This window comes from Nycticebus coucang, chromosome 14 (genome assembly GCF_027406575.1).
Source record: "Nycticebus coucang isolate mNycCou1 chromosome 14, mNycCou1.pri, whole genome shotgun sequence".
Classification (NCBI taxonomy): domain Eukaryota; kingdom Metazoa; phylum Chordata; class Mammalia; order Primates; family Lorisidae; genus Nycticebus; species Nycticebus coucang.
In genome coordinates this window covers 55,110,025-55,124,560 of record NC_069793.1, presented here as the reverse complement: position 1 = coordinate 55,124,560, position 14,536 = coordinate 55,110,025, and the positions used below count along the sequence as shown (strand labels likewise).

At 43.1% G+C, this 14,536-nt stretch overlaps 1 protein-coding gene across 1 annotated transcript in view; it reads left to right on the top strand.

Moving 5' to 3' along the window:
* Positions 1-955: 955 nt before the first annotated feature.
* Positions 956-14,536, top strand: part of ZNF143 (zinc finger protein 143) — a 69,956-nt gene continuing 56,375 nt past the window's right edge. Inside the window, exon 1 of the mRNA XM_053561354.1 lies at positions 956-1,041. Coding sequence (XP_053417329.1) covers positions 1,000-1,041 — 42 coding nt within the window. The 5' untranslated portion in view covers positions 956-999. The remainder of the gene's footprint in view (positions 1,042-14,536) is intronic.

The following is a 14,536-nucleotide window of genomic DNA, read 5'->3' as shown; positions in this document are numbered from 1 at the left end:
AAAAAAACATTACACAAAAGCCACAGCTTATCTGTTGTACTCATTCTTGGTTTTAGGGCGCCCGACTGAATCCTTTCTCCACTCTTTTAACTTTCCTTTAGTTTGGACAAACAAAAAGGGAAGAACACACAAAAGAACGCAACGACACCATTTCAGACGGCTTCAAATTTTGAGCAGAAAACTACACGAAAGCACAAAAGCAGCCGTTGTGTAGTATATCCCAGCCGAGTCCAAGACCACTGCCAAGTTCCGCCGGAGTTTCTGTAGAAGGTCACCCTCCCACCGCACGGCGATGCCCCGGAGACTGGGAAAGGCAGGCCCAGCCTGACAGCCAGTCACCGGCATACAGCAACCCTCGGGAAAGCAGAGCCCACGCCTAAGACCAAGGGCTTCAGCCGGAACTGAGAGCCTCCAGGGAGCTCAGTGGACCTCCATGAGCCTCCCATCCTATCCTACCCTTCCATTCGACTTCCCTCCCAACGGGACGACATTCAGCAATCGCTAGGCTAAGTTCAAATGGTTTCAAATGCGCCCCGGCAAGCCCAAGGGAAGATCCAAAGAAGCCTTCTCGCCCCTGTGGGGAAAATGGCGCCCGTCACCCCTGCTCCCTCCCGGGTAATCACAAGGACCAGCCTCCCTCCCTCGCTACAAAATGGCGCCTCCCGCTGAGGCCCCAGAATCGGCATAATTCACTTGTCAGTGAGGCGGTGTCCGCCTGGGACCAGCGGTTCTGCCAACCAGTCAGACACTACAGCTTTGATTCCGTATCTTGCGCGAGCCACTTAGACACCGACTGTAAAGCCAGCTCCGACTGCAGGAGGGTGAAGGGGCGTGGCTTAGACGGTTTTTTTCCGCGTCGGCTAAATTTGGGCCAATGGCAAGCAGAAAGCGTCCAGTGAGTGACGTAATGACAGCCCAATGGAGGCTGGGGGCGGGCCTCAGACACGCTATGCGGGTTGCGGGGCCTGGGGGCCGGACGGCTGTTTCCTGTCCTGGTGCATGGTGGTCGGACGAAGGAATTGTTGGAAAATTTTCTCGGAGGTTCGTATATAAATGTGTTTTTACCCAGTGTGCATTATTCTCCGCCCGGCCGCCGCCCTTAGCGCGGCGGCGCGGGCCTGCTTGGGCCCGGGCTCCAGCTCCCGCTCCTTAGCCTCCGCCGCAGGCCCTACCGATCCTATGGGCCGGCCTCGGTAGCGGCGCCTAGGCAGAAGCGGAGTTTATTAATAACCCGCGGCCGCCACTCTGGGGCGGCGGAGCTTTTGCTGAGGACTCAACCCCCACCCACTGCCTCTGAACACTGCGCCCCACCTGTTCCCCTCAGGGGACCGCCGAGGGGAGGGAGCGAAAGAGGGGAGGGTGGAGCCCTCGGGAGCCTGGCGGCGTTTCTCGGCTTGACCTCCGCGCGGAGCGCGTCCCCAGGCGCCGCCGAGGCGGAGCTCCTCCGGCGAGGACGCCGGGCCCGCGGTCTGCATCAAGCCCCACTGGGGCGCCGGCGGCAGGGCTGGCCAAGGGCCCTCTCCGGACCCCGCCTGCAGATAGCACCCAGAATTTCCCTCCCAAATCTTGGAAAGATTTCTTGTTTCCGTGACATAGCTTTTTTTTTTTTTTTAGGTCCTTGAAACCTAACATCAAAGTATTAGAAATTGGCAATTTTATCATTTTCCTTTTATTCCTTTTTTTCCTTCTGGCTATATAATGAACAAATCATTATAGTCGCTTTGTAGCATTTTATTGTGGGACGTAAACCGATTTTTATTCCTTCACTTTTGCTTTTTAACATTGATATTTTTCATCCATGTTATAACAAAGTTAAAAAGAGTAGGAAAGAAAGCTACCACTGCCAGCCCATTGTTTAAAATCAACTTCAGCCTTTGCTTTGGAAGTATCTAAATCAGCTAAACAAATGGGGATGTGGTGAGAGATTTTAGATTTGAGGTTGTGGTCGACTTTGCAGAGTCTTACTAGAAGATACGTATGCTCTCTGTAGTTGACAAAAATCAGTACAACATGTAATATTTTTTCTGCTGAGTACGTAGTTTTAAGTTCATTATTAAGTGTTTAATAAGAAAATGTGATCAGGAGATCACCCTCAATCACTAGTAAGATGAATAATTTCATCCTGGGATATTTTGACTATTTGGAAATTCTATTATCAGTCAGCTGTCTACAGATACTTTAGTGCCTTTATTTTTCACAGCTGTGCCCCCTTTTTGTAAATAATGGCTTTATTGGTGTAAATCATGTACCGTACAATAACCCATTCAAAGTATATGATTAGGGCGGCGCCAGTGGCTCAGTGAGTAGAGCGCTGGCCCCATATACCGAGGGTGGCGGGTTCAAACCCGGCCCCGGCCAAACTGCAACAACAAAAAAAATAGCTGGGCGTTGTGGCGGGCTGTAGTCTCAGCTACTCCGGAGACTGAGGCAAGAGAATTGCCTAAGCCCAGGAGCTTGAGATTGCTGTGAGCTGTGACAGCACCGCACTCTACCCCCGGTGACAAAATGAGACTCTGTCTCTTAAAAAAAAATATGATTAGGTGAGTTTGACTGCGTTGAGCTGATGACAGTTTTAGAATGTGTTCACACACACACACACCCCAAAAAAGCTGTACCCATTAGTAATTACTCCCCATGTTCCTCTCAACTCTTCTACCCTATCTTCAAGTTTTGGATTTTCCCAGTCTGTACATTTCACACAATGGAATCATAAAGTATAGTTTGTGAGCTTTGCCAAGTTTGTTTATGTTACAGCATATATCAGTATGTTTTTTCTTTTTATTGCCAAATATTTTATTGTATGAACATACCGTATTTTATTTATCCATCATTTGATGGAAGTTTGAGTAGTTTATGTTTTGGCTGTTGTACATAGTGCTCCAATGAACTTTGTGTACAAGTTTTTGTGAACATCGGTTTTTATTTCTCCTGTGTATATATACCTAGGAGTGAAATTTCTGGGTCATATGGTTAACTCTAGGTTCAACCTTTCAAGGAACTGTCAAACTTCCAAAAATTCCTGCTTCATTTTGCATTCCTCCCAACAATGGATAGATTCTAATTTCTCCACATCCTTGCCTATGCTTGTTATGACTAGTCTTTTTTATTATAGCCTTTCTAGTGTGGATGAAGTGGTTTCTCTTGTGGGTTTGATTTGTATTTCTGTGATAATTATGCTGAGCATTCTTTCACGTGCTTATTGGTCATTTGTATATCTTTGGAAAAATGTTCGGATCCTTTTCCTATTTTAAGCTTGGATTATTTGTTTTTTTTAATTGTTGGATTGTGGCAATTCTTTATATACTATGGAATAGAAGTCTCTTATCAGATACATGATGTACAAAATGTTCATACTCCTTTGCTGCACAGTTCATTGTGTTCTTCAGGGAAAGATGACCTAGCTATATTGGGGAATTGTGCTTTTACTACTACTTTAGCTGTTGTTAATTATTTACAATGTGTTAATTTTATATTTGTATATGCATCCTATGATCATGTGAGGAGAACTTTCTGAGTCCTGAAGTTTTCATCATTAGTTTTGAGTTTTTTTTTTTGTTTTTTTTTTTTTTTGAGACAGTCTCAAAACTGTCGCTCTGGGTAGAGTGCCATTGTGTCATAGCTCACAGCAACCTCCAACTTGGGCTCAAGCCATCCTCTTGCCTCAGTTTTTCTATTTCTCGTAAAGACGGAGGTCTCGCTTTTGCTCAAGCTGGTTTTGAACTCGTGAGTTCAAGCAATCCACCCGCCTTGGCCTCCCAGAGTGCTGGGATTACAGGTGTGAGCCACCGTACCCTGCCAGTTTTGAGATTTTTATCTTGTAGTTTTTGAGGTGAAAGAGAGGGAAGTTACATCTCTTTTACCTAGTTCTGAGTCTTTTTGCTTCTGGCTTTATTTCAGGACATAGTGGGGAGGAGGGTGTTCTTTTTCTTTTGTTTTGCAAAGAGACAGGGTCATACTTTTACCCAAGTGGTGTAGTCATAGCTCACTGTAACCCTGAACTCATGAGCCCAAGTGATCCTCCAGGTGCAGCCTCCCCAGTAACCAGGACTATAGGTGCCCATACCACTCCTAGCTAATTTTTTTTTTTATTTTGATTTTTTGGTTTTTGGCCGGGGCTGGGTTTGAACCTACCACCTCTGGCATATGGGACCAGCGCCCTACTCCTTGAGCCACAGGCACCGCCCCCTAGCTAATTTTTAATTTTTAAAAATTTTATTTATTTATTTATCCTTTTGTGAGACAGAGTCTCACTTCATTGCTCCTGGCTAGCATGCCCTCATGTCATAACTCACAGCAACCTCAAACTACTGAGTTTAAGTCATTCTCTTGGATCAGCCTCCTGAGTAGCTGGGACTACAGGCACCCACAACATCTGCCTAATTTTTCCATTTTTAATAGAGTCGGAGTCTTACTCTTTCTCGGGCTGGTCTGGAACTCCTCTGATTTCAAGTGAACCTCCTGCCTCAGCCTCCTAGAGTGCTAGGATTACAAGCAAGGGTGAGCCACCTTCCCTGGCCATGGGCCATGCATTAAGTATACAAACACTAATGAAAGCTGATTAGCAAAAAAAAAAAAGTCCATGAATACTTTTCTCTATATTTGACACCACAGATAAGCAAAACAGTCCTCATTATTCAGTGTGCAGGTTGGAGAGCCTCCTGCCTCAAGCTCCTCTGTGGTTGGGACTATAGGCATGCCTGGCTAAATTCAAATTGTTTTGTAGAGACAGGGTCTCACCATGTTTCCCAGACTGGTCTTGAATTCCTCAAGCCGTCTTCCTACTTTGGTCTCCCAAAGTTCTGGAATTACAGGCATGAGTCATTTCCTCGGGCCAATAAAAAAATAAATTTTAAAATTTATGTTGCAGTGAGAACTCTGCTCTGTATGGAAATACTTGTCCAGTAATATGTAGTAACAAGATGTTTAATTCCAGACAACATTTCTTATACTTAAAATACCACTCCCATGGGCGGCGCCTGTGGCTCAGTCTGTAAGGCGCCGGCTCCATATACCGAGGGTGGCGGGTTCAAACCCAGCCCCTGCTGAACTGCAACCAGAAAAAATAGCTGGGCATTGTGGCGGGCGCCTGTAGTCCCAGCTATTCGGGAGGCTGAGGCAAGAGAATCGCTTAAGCCCGGGAGTTGGGTTGGCTTAAATCCTTACTAAACCTAAAGCAAGTACTAAAGTTATCTCTTTTTGCAGTACTAAAGTTATCTCTTTTTGCAGGTGAAGTTTAGAGTACCTTGTCCAGCCATTACATGGCAAGGCTGGGATATAAACCTATGAGTGGGGTGGCACCTGTGGCTCAAAGGAGTGGCCCCATATGCCAGAGGTGGTGGGTTCAAACCCAGCCCCGGCCAAAAAACTGCAAAAAAAAAACCTAAACCTATGAGTGGTTCAAAAGTCCAGTTTTTCACCGAGATTTTCAGTAACCTGTCAAGTACTAAGCTCTTTTAACTTCTGAAATAAAGGGTGCATATGGTTCCTAGAATGATACATATAAGCATGCATGTTATTGTGTTATTTACACACATCTTTATGTTAAATAATGATTCATACATTTGGCCTTATATTGAAAATACAGAGGTTTATATTTTCTGGACGTTATAGTTACAAGAAGTTAGAATCATGCCGGAGGTGGTGGGTTCAAACCCAGCCCTGGCCAAAAACCACAAAAATAAAAGAAGTTAGAATCATTTAAATTAATGGCAGTTTAGTCTTGGCGCCCACAGCACCAGCCATATACACCGAGGCTGGAGGGTTTGAACCCAGCCCAGGCCAGCTAGAACAACAATGGCAACTGCAACAAAAGGTAGCTGGGCCTTATGGCAGGCACCTGTAGTCCCAGCTACTAGGGAGGCTGAGGCAAGAGAATCGCTTAAGCCCAAGAGTTTGAGGTTGCTGTGAGCTGTGACACCCCAGCACTCTACCCAGGGCAACATAGTAAGACTCTGCCTCAAAAAAATAATTAATTAATTAATGGCAGTTATACACAATATATAACAGCATATTGTAAAAGGTGAGGGAAAATGAAAAGAGATGGGAATGAAGATCTAATCTTTAATCTTACCTCAGGTATGGGCGGTGCCTGTGGCTCAAGGAGTAGGGCGCCAGTCCCATATGCGGGAGGTGGCGGGTTCAAACCCAGCCCTGGCCAAAAACCACAAAAAAAAAAAAAAAAAATCTTACCTCAGGTACTTACACATGACTGCTGACACGTATTCATTTGTTCACCAGATATTTTGTACGCGTGTATGTAGATCCTGGGAATTCCACAGTGATCAGGACAGACAAGGGTCTGTCATAACTCTTAGAGTTCAGTTACAAATTTTGGTAAGTGCTATGCTAAGAAGGAGATAAAAGAGTGCTATGATAGAGTAAGGAGATGGTGGTAGAATGGCACATATTTTAAATAGGAAATGACACCAAACAATATGTGTAGAGGTAGAAGAGTTTGATATGTTCTAGCACTTCATTGTGGCTGGATATATACATATATAATGGAGAAGGACAAGTGGAAAGGACTCTGCAAAACGAGTTATGATAAACTCATTTATGTAATCATAAATTTCAAAAATTCAAAGATCCGTAAGATGCAGTAACTTAACCGTATCAGATCAGTGTTCTCTTTTTTAGAAAGAAGAAACTGAAGCTTAGCAAGCAGGTAAATTAGCTAGGAGCTGAATGGGATTCAAGTGGATAGCATGCCAGCAAATTATAAATTGTGTACAATGAAAGCAGTGACAATAAAAACATGATTACTAATTCAGAGTGACCTGCGCTGCAAGCCAAATAATAGCTAATTCAGGAGGATTCAGATGAGAAATGAGATCTGGGTGGTGAGGAAGAGGCACTATAGAAGAGCCAGTGATGGCTGGATTAAAAATTTTTCCCTGGATTGCCCTTTTTGTTCTTAGGCCCCTGAGGAATGTTTACTTATTTTTTTATGCCTCAATTCATATCCTTTTTTTTGCATCTCTGAGACAAGTGGCTCAAAGGAGTGGCCACTTTGTTGTATTATTGTATTATTGCTTTTAGTGTATTGTATTATTGTATTGTATTTATTGTATTATTGCTTTTGGTGGGGTGGAAGGGATTCTCACTCTATCACCCAGTCTGGAGTTGCAGTGGTGTGATCACAGTTCACTGCAGCCTGAACTCCTAAGATCAAGCAGTCCTCCTACCTCAGTCTCCTGAGTAGCTGGGATCACAGGCATGAGCCACTGTGCCTGGCTAATGCTTTTCTTTATAGTAACTATCATTTGAAATAATGAGTTTTATTTTATTTTATTAATTTATTTATTTTTTTTAGAAATGGGATCTCCCTCTTGCTCAGGCTGGTCTCTAACTCCTGAGCTCAAGCAATCTACCTCCCCCAGGCTAGGATTACAAGCGTGAGCCACCACGCCTTTTACTAGTTTTATTTTAAAAACCATGAAAATATGTGGCAATTTTTTCTTCAATTTATAGAATGGATATGGTATAAATTAGAAGTCCTTCCCCACTCCATCCTCCATCTGCTGGTCCCATAATTGAGAAGTAATGACTTGAATTTTTAAATTATATATACAAAAATATGCAAATATTTATATATGTATTTTAGAAACAAGAATGTTTCATTTATAGATGTCCTGTATTTAACCTTCTTTTATTGATGGTCTTTAGATTGTTAAACATCTTTTGCTATTACAAATAATGCTTCAAAAAAATAATGTATCGGCGGCGCCTGTGGCTCAAGGAGTAGGGCGCCGGTCCCATATGCCGGAGGTGGCGGGTTCAAACCCAGCCCTGGCCAAAAAACCACAAAAAAAAAAAATGTATCAGGAAACTTTGCATACTTTTGTGAGTGCTTGTTTAATAAATTCTAATTTACGGGCTGCGCCTGTGGCTCAGTTGGTAGGGCGCCGGCCCCATATACCGAGGGTGACGGGTTCAAGCCCGGCCCCGGCCAAACTGCAACCAAAAAATAGCCGGGTGTTGTGGTGGGTGCCTGTAGTCCCAGCTACTCGGGAGGCTGAGGCAAGAGAATCGCGTAAGCCCAGGAGTTGGAGGTTGCTGTGAGCTGCGTGAGGCCATGGCACTCTACTGAGGGCCATAAAGTGAGACTCTGTCTCTACAAAAAAAATAAAAAAATAAAAAAAAATTAATAAAAAAAAATAAAATAAAAATAAATTCTAATTTACGGGCGGCGCCTGTGGCTCAGTCGGTAGGGCACCGGCCCCATATACCGAGGGTGGCGGGTTCAAACCCAGCCTCGGCTGAACTGCAACCAAAAAATAGCTCGGCGTTGTGGCGGGCACCTGTAGTTCCAGCTACTCGGGAGGCTGAGGCAATAGAATCGCTTAAGCCCAGGAGTTGGAGGTTGCTGTGAGCTGTGTGATGCCATGGTACTCTACCGAGGGCCATAAAGTGAGACTCTGTCTCTAAAAAAAAAAAAAATTCCAATTTACTTGGTCAAAGATTGCATTTAATAATTTGATAGGCAGTGTTAAGTTGTCCTAATTGTATGGATTATTTCCCTCTACTCTCTCTCTCTCTCTATATATATATATACACACACATATACATGTATATGTATATATGTATTATATATTTATTTTATTTCATTTATTTATTTTTTTTTTTGTAGAAACAGAGTCTCATTTTATCGCCCTTGGTAGAGTGCCATAGCATCACACAGCTCACAGCAACCTCCAACTCTCTAACTCCTGGGCTTCAGTGATTCTCTTGCCTCAGCCTCCTGAGTAGCTGGAACTATAGGTGCCCGCCACAGGTGGGTGCCTGTAGTCCCAGCTCAGGAGGCTAAAGCAAGAGAATCACTTGAGCCCAAGTGTTGGAGGTTGCTATGAGCTATTACGCCACAGTCCTCTGCCAAGGGCAACAAAATGAGACTTTAAGTGCTGTAGCGTCACAGCTCACAGCAACCTCCAGCTCTTGGGCTTAGGTGATTCTCTTGCCTCAGCCTCCTGAGCTGGGACTACAGGCACCCACCACAATGCCTGGCTATTTTTTGTTGCAATTTGGCTGGGGCTGGGTTCGAACACACCACCGTCGGTATATAGGGCCAGCACCCTACTCACTGAGCCACAGGCACCGCCCAAGACTCTTTCTCAAAAATAAAAATAAATATCCGGGCATTGTGGTGGGCACCTGTAGTCCCAGCTCATAGGGAGGCTAAGACAAAAGGATCTCTTGAGCCCAAGAGTTTGAGGTTGCCGTGAGCTGTGACACTATGGCACTCTATCACCCTATATACTATATATATTTTTAGTAGTTTTGGTCATGGTAGAGGAGAATAATAGACAACCATATTAGAAAGGTAAGTAGAGGCCAGATTGGAGAGTACCCCTATGAGCAGCATGACTATGGAAGATTAGAGGGAAAAAAAGTGTTCAAATCTGGAAGCATTCCACCTGAAGTTTCCTTTGCAAGGGTCTTAAGTTCTTACTCTTCTTTAAAATAACCCAGAATGGGCCAGGCATGGTGTCTCATGCCGGTAACATAGCACCTGGGGAAAATGAGTAGGATTGCTTGAGGCCAGGAGTTCAATGCCAGCCTGACAAGAATAAGACCCCGAATCTACATAAAAGTAGAAAAAAAAAATTAGCCAGGTGTGGTAGTATGCACCTATAATACTAGCAACTAGGGAGGCTGAGGCAAGAGAATCACTTGAGCCCATGAGTTCCAGGCTGCAGTGAGCTATGATGATACCACTGTACTCTTCCTTGGGTGACAGAGCTAGACCCAGTCTTAAAAAAAAAGAAGAATAGAGTGGCTTGTCTTGACCCAAGGTTATCCCAATTTTAAAATTGAAAGCCCCCCCCTTCTAAAAGGTATATTACTAAGTAAACTAAAGTTATTTAAAAATAAAATTAAAAATTTTAAAGTGTGAGGCTGGGCACAGTGGCTAATGCCTGTAATTCTAGCCCTCTAGGAGGCCGAGGCAGGTGGATTGCTTGAGCTCATGAGTTCAAAGCCAGCCTGAGCAACCGTGAGACTCACCTCTCTACTAAAAATAGAAAAACTAGCTGGGCGTAGTGGCACATACCTGGTCCGAGCTACTTGGGAGGCTTAGGCAAGAGGATTGCTCAAGCCCAACAGTTTGAAGTTGCTGTGAGCCGTGATGCCTGCCAGGGCAACAGAGTGAGACTGTCTAAAAAAAAAAAAAGAATTGAGGTATAATCACCATACAGTAAAATGCATATATCTTTGGTGTTCAATTTTTTGGGTTTTGACTTTACTCAAAAAAAGATACAGAGCATTTCTGTCAGCACAGACGATTCCATTGTTCTCCTTTCTAGTCAGTCCTCTGACCGGCAATCACATTTTGGTTTCTAGTCATTGTAGATGAATTTTGCCTATTTTTAGAAGTTATATTAATGGAATAATACAATATACGTTATTTTGTGTCTGCCTTATTTCCCTCAGCATAATTTTTTTTTTTTTTTTTTTGAGACAGAGCCTCAAGCTGTTGCCCTGGGTAGAGTGCTGTGGCATCATAGTTCACAGCAACCTCAAACTTCTGGACTCAAGCAATTCTCCTGCCTCTGCCTCCCAAGTAGCTGGGACTGTAGGCATCTGCCACAACACCTGGCTATTTTTTTGGTTGCAGCCATCATTGTTTTTTGGCGGGCCCAGGCTGGATTCCAACCCACCAGCTCAGGTGTATGTGGCTGGCGCCTTAGCCACTTGAGCCACAGGTGCCAAGACTCAGCATAATATTTTTGAGATATTTCATTGTTATTTCATGTATAGTAGTTTTTTCCCTTTTAATGCTATTCCATTGTATAGGCTTAACATTTATCCATTTTTTTATTGATGTACATTTGGATTCTTTATGGTTCAGAACAATTTTGAATAAAACTGCTATGAATATTCTTATACAAATATTTTTGTGGGTGTATGTTTTTATTTCTCTTGGGTAAATAACTAGGAATAGCTGTTTAATTTTACGTTAGAGTAGAGGTTAATGATCCATCAGAGTAGTTTCAATGGAGTTAGAGGCAGAAACCAGAGCATAGGGGGAAATCAGGAAGTATTCTTAGTAACAACTTTTTTTTTGTTTTTTGTTTTTTGTAGAGACAGAGTCTCACCCTATGGCCCTCGGTAGAGTGCCGTGGCCTCACACAGCTCACAGCAACCTCCAACTTCTGGGCTTAAGCGATTATCTTGCCTCAGCCTCCCGAGTAGCTGGGACTACAGGCGCCCGCCACAACGCCCGGCTATTTTTTTTTTTTTTTGGTTGCAGTTTGGCCGGGGCCGGGCTTGAACCCGCCACCCTCGGTATATGGGGCCAGCGCCTTACCGACTGAGCCACAGGAGCCACCCAGTAACAACTTTTAAAGAAATCTAGCTGTGATAAGAAGAGGCTAGTAGTTGAGTCAGAAGTGAGAGTTTACTTTTTTTATTTTATTTTTGTATTTTAAAGTTACTGATGGAGGAACTGGGGTGGGGTTTCCAGGAGAAGTCTTTGAGATTTTTAAGAAAGAAAGTTTCCAGAGATTGATTTTATCTTGTAGGAAGGTAATATGGTAGGATAGAAAAAATGTAATGTCAATTCAAATGTACTCAAGTGATAGGTTTGTTTGTAAGGAGGTCTTCTATTCTACAAAGTTGGGGGCTGATTAATTTGCTGAAAGTAAAGTGGTCAGGTGGGAGAAGGGGCAGGGTTTGAGGCAAATTGAAAATATTTTAAATAGCACTGTAAGAAACAAAGGAACATAAGTTTGCTGGACAGTTTTGAGGATTCGAAGGAGGTTGGAAGAGTCCAAGAATGTTTATGGCCCTGTAGGAATACTCCATTGAACGCTATCTCCTAAGTTGTTAGAACTGAAAAGTATTTTCCAAATATAAGACTTGCTGATCATGGTGACTCAGGCTTGTAGTATCCCAGCACTTTGGGAGGCCAAGGTAGAAGGATCACTTGAGACTAGGAATTAGAGACCAGCCTGAGCAACATAGCGAGACCGTCTCTACATAAAAATAAAAGTTAACCAGGCATGGTGGCATGTTCCTATAGTTCCAGCTACTTCGGAGATTGAGGCAGAGGATCTCTTGAGCCCAGGAGTTCCAGGCTGCAGCAAGCTATGATGATGCCTCTAGCCTGGGCAACAGAGCAAGACTCTATCTTATAAATAAATAGTGAATAACTAAGGAAGAGACCTACACAAACAATTATTTCTTACTAAAGGTATATGTTTTAACTATCCATGTTTAGTGTCTTAATCAGTGCATTTTTAGGACAAGATCTACTCATTAGAGATGCAGAGTCCTGTGTCAGGAATTCCCTCTATAATCCAGTTGTCTAACAGTGCTTTGCTCTCCTTACCACAACAAGATGAGCAACTTGGGTAATAAAATATTAACATATACAGCGTTCATCTTGGGGGAAATAAAGTATAATCTAGCATCGTAATTTTGAAATGACATGCTTTTTACCGTGTTTTTTTTTAGATAGAGTCTCACTTTTGTCACCCTCCATATAGTGCTGTGGCGTCATAGCTCACAGCAACCTCAAACGCTTGGGTTCAAGTGATTCTCTTGCCTCAGCCTCTTAAGTAGCTGGGACTACAGGCGCCCCCCCACAGCTCCCAGCTATTTTTACAAACAGGTCCTCACTCTTGCTCAGGCTGGTCTCAAACCTGTGAGCTCAGCGTAATCCACCCGCCTCAGCCTCCCAGAGTGCTAGGATTACAGGTGTGAGCCACGGTGCTTGGCCATGCTTTTAAATAGAATAACATCAAAAATGGTATTTGGAATATGTCAGAACCTTTCTGTTTGCTGCTTCTAGTCCTCAAATTTCCTGGACTCACTGAAAGCAAACCAAGATGCATTTACCAACCTGCTTTATGCAGGAGTGCCTTATTAGGCCATATAAGTTAATGCTACTTTATTGAGGTTTAAGAGAGATTTTTCTTTCTAGTTCTTTTTTGGTGGGGAGGGAGTCTCTGTTGCTCTGGGTAGACTGCCATGGCATCATAGCTCACAGCAACCTCAAGGTCTGGGGCTCAAGCCATTGTTTTGCCCTATCTCCCAAGTAGCTGGAACTATAGGCACCAGCCACAACACCTGACAGTTTTTCTGTTTTTAGTAAAAATGGGGTCTCACTCTTAACCAAGCTGGTCTTAAATTGCTGAGTTCAAGCAGTCCAACCCCCTCAGCCTTCCAGAGTGCTAGGATTACAGGCATGAGCCACCATGCCCCAGCTTTTATAAACTTCTTTTTCATGTTAATGATTTAGTTATGATCAAACCACCATGAAAATGGACATTCCTGTTGACTAGGTCTAGATGGTCTCTTGTCTCTGCTCTCAGCTCTTTTTCTCACAAGCATTTTTAGGTTTAATCCTAGTAGGCCTTATCTCAACTATAATTTCAAAGGCATCAAGTTTGACCTACCTGGCAGTCAGTTTCATATATTCAGTTTCTCAATGGTTTTGACATCCTTCAAGTTCCAGCATTCCACTTGAGAGATAATTCTACTGTCCCGATTAAAATTGGTACTATGAACTCTTTCTCCACGCTTTACTCTGTAACATCCTGTGGAGTCTGTGAAAATGTGCTTCATTTGCCAGCATGTTCTAATTACTTTGTACTTAATTACATTTAATCAATGGAACACGCTTAGTCCCTGGCTATGTTTAAATATAGCTAAAGAGTTTTGGAAGACAGTTTCTGCCATGCTAATAAAAGCAGTGTGAATGACCACACTGATATGGAGAACTTTTTCTAATACAGAGTAAATTTATATGGAAAATTTGGAATTAAGAGCAGGTAACAGAAAGACAGATACTTTGCCTGAGTTTAGGACCTGAGTCTGACAGCTTCTCAAGGCCTGGTTTATGTGGCTTTGTGCAGAGAGACATCTAAAATTTGTTAATCTAGATTTTTTAATCATTGCTTATCACAATAAAGATTATTTGCAAGGCTAGGTGCAGTGGCTCACACCTGCAATCCACTGGCTGAGGTGGATGGATTGCCTAAGATCAGGAGTTTGACAACAGCCTGAACCCATCTCTAAAACTGGCCCAGTGTTGTGGCAGTCACCTGTAGTCCCAGCTACACTGGAGGCTGAGGCAAAAGGATGTCCTAAGCCCAAGATTTTGAGGTTGCTATGAGCTATGATACCACAGCACTCTACCAAAGGAGTCAAAGTAAGACTCTGTCTCAAAAAAAAAAAAAAAAGCTTACAGTTGTATTTCTTGCTTTTATGTCTAAACCATTAGATTTATATTATCATGATACTTTTTTGTAATAATTGTTGTTAACAAGTTAGACTAAACTTGAAATGTCTAAGGGCTTCACTTTTTTTTTTTTTTGCAGTTTTGGCTGGGGCCGGGCTTGAACCCACCACCCCAGCTATATGGGGCCTGCGCCCTACTCCTTGAGCCACAGGCACTGCCCCGGGCTTCACATTTTTAAACTTGAATTTATGAAGCTACTTAGAAGTTATTAGAGTATACCAGAAGTGGTTTCTTCAAACCACTAAAGAAACACTTAATATTTAGCTTTTAAGAGATGAAGAGATGAAATCTGAT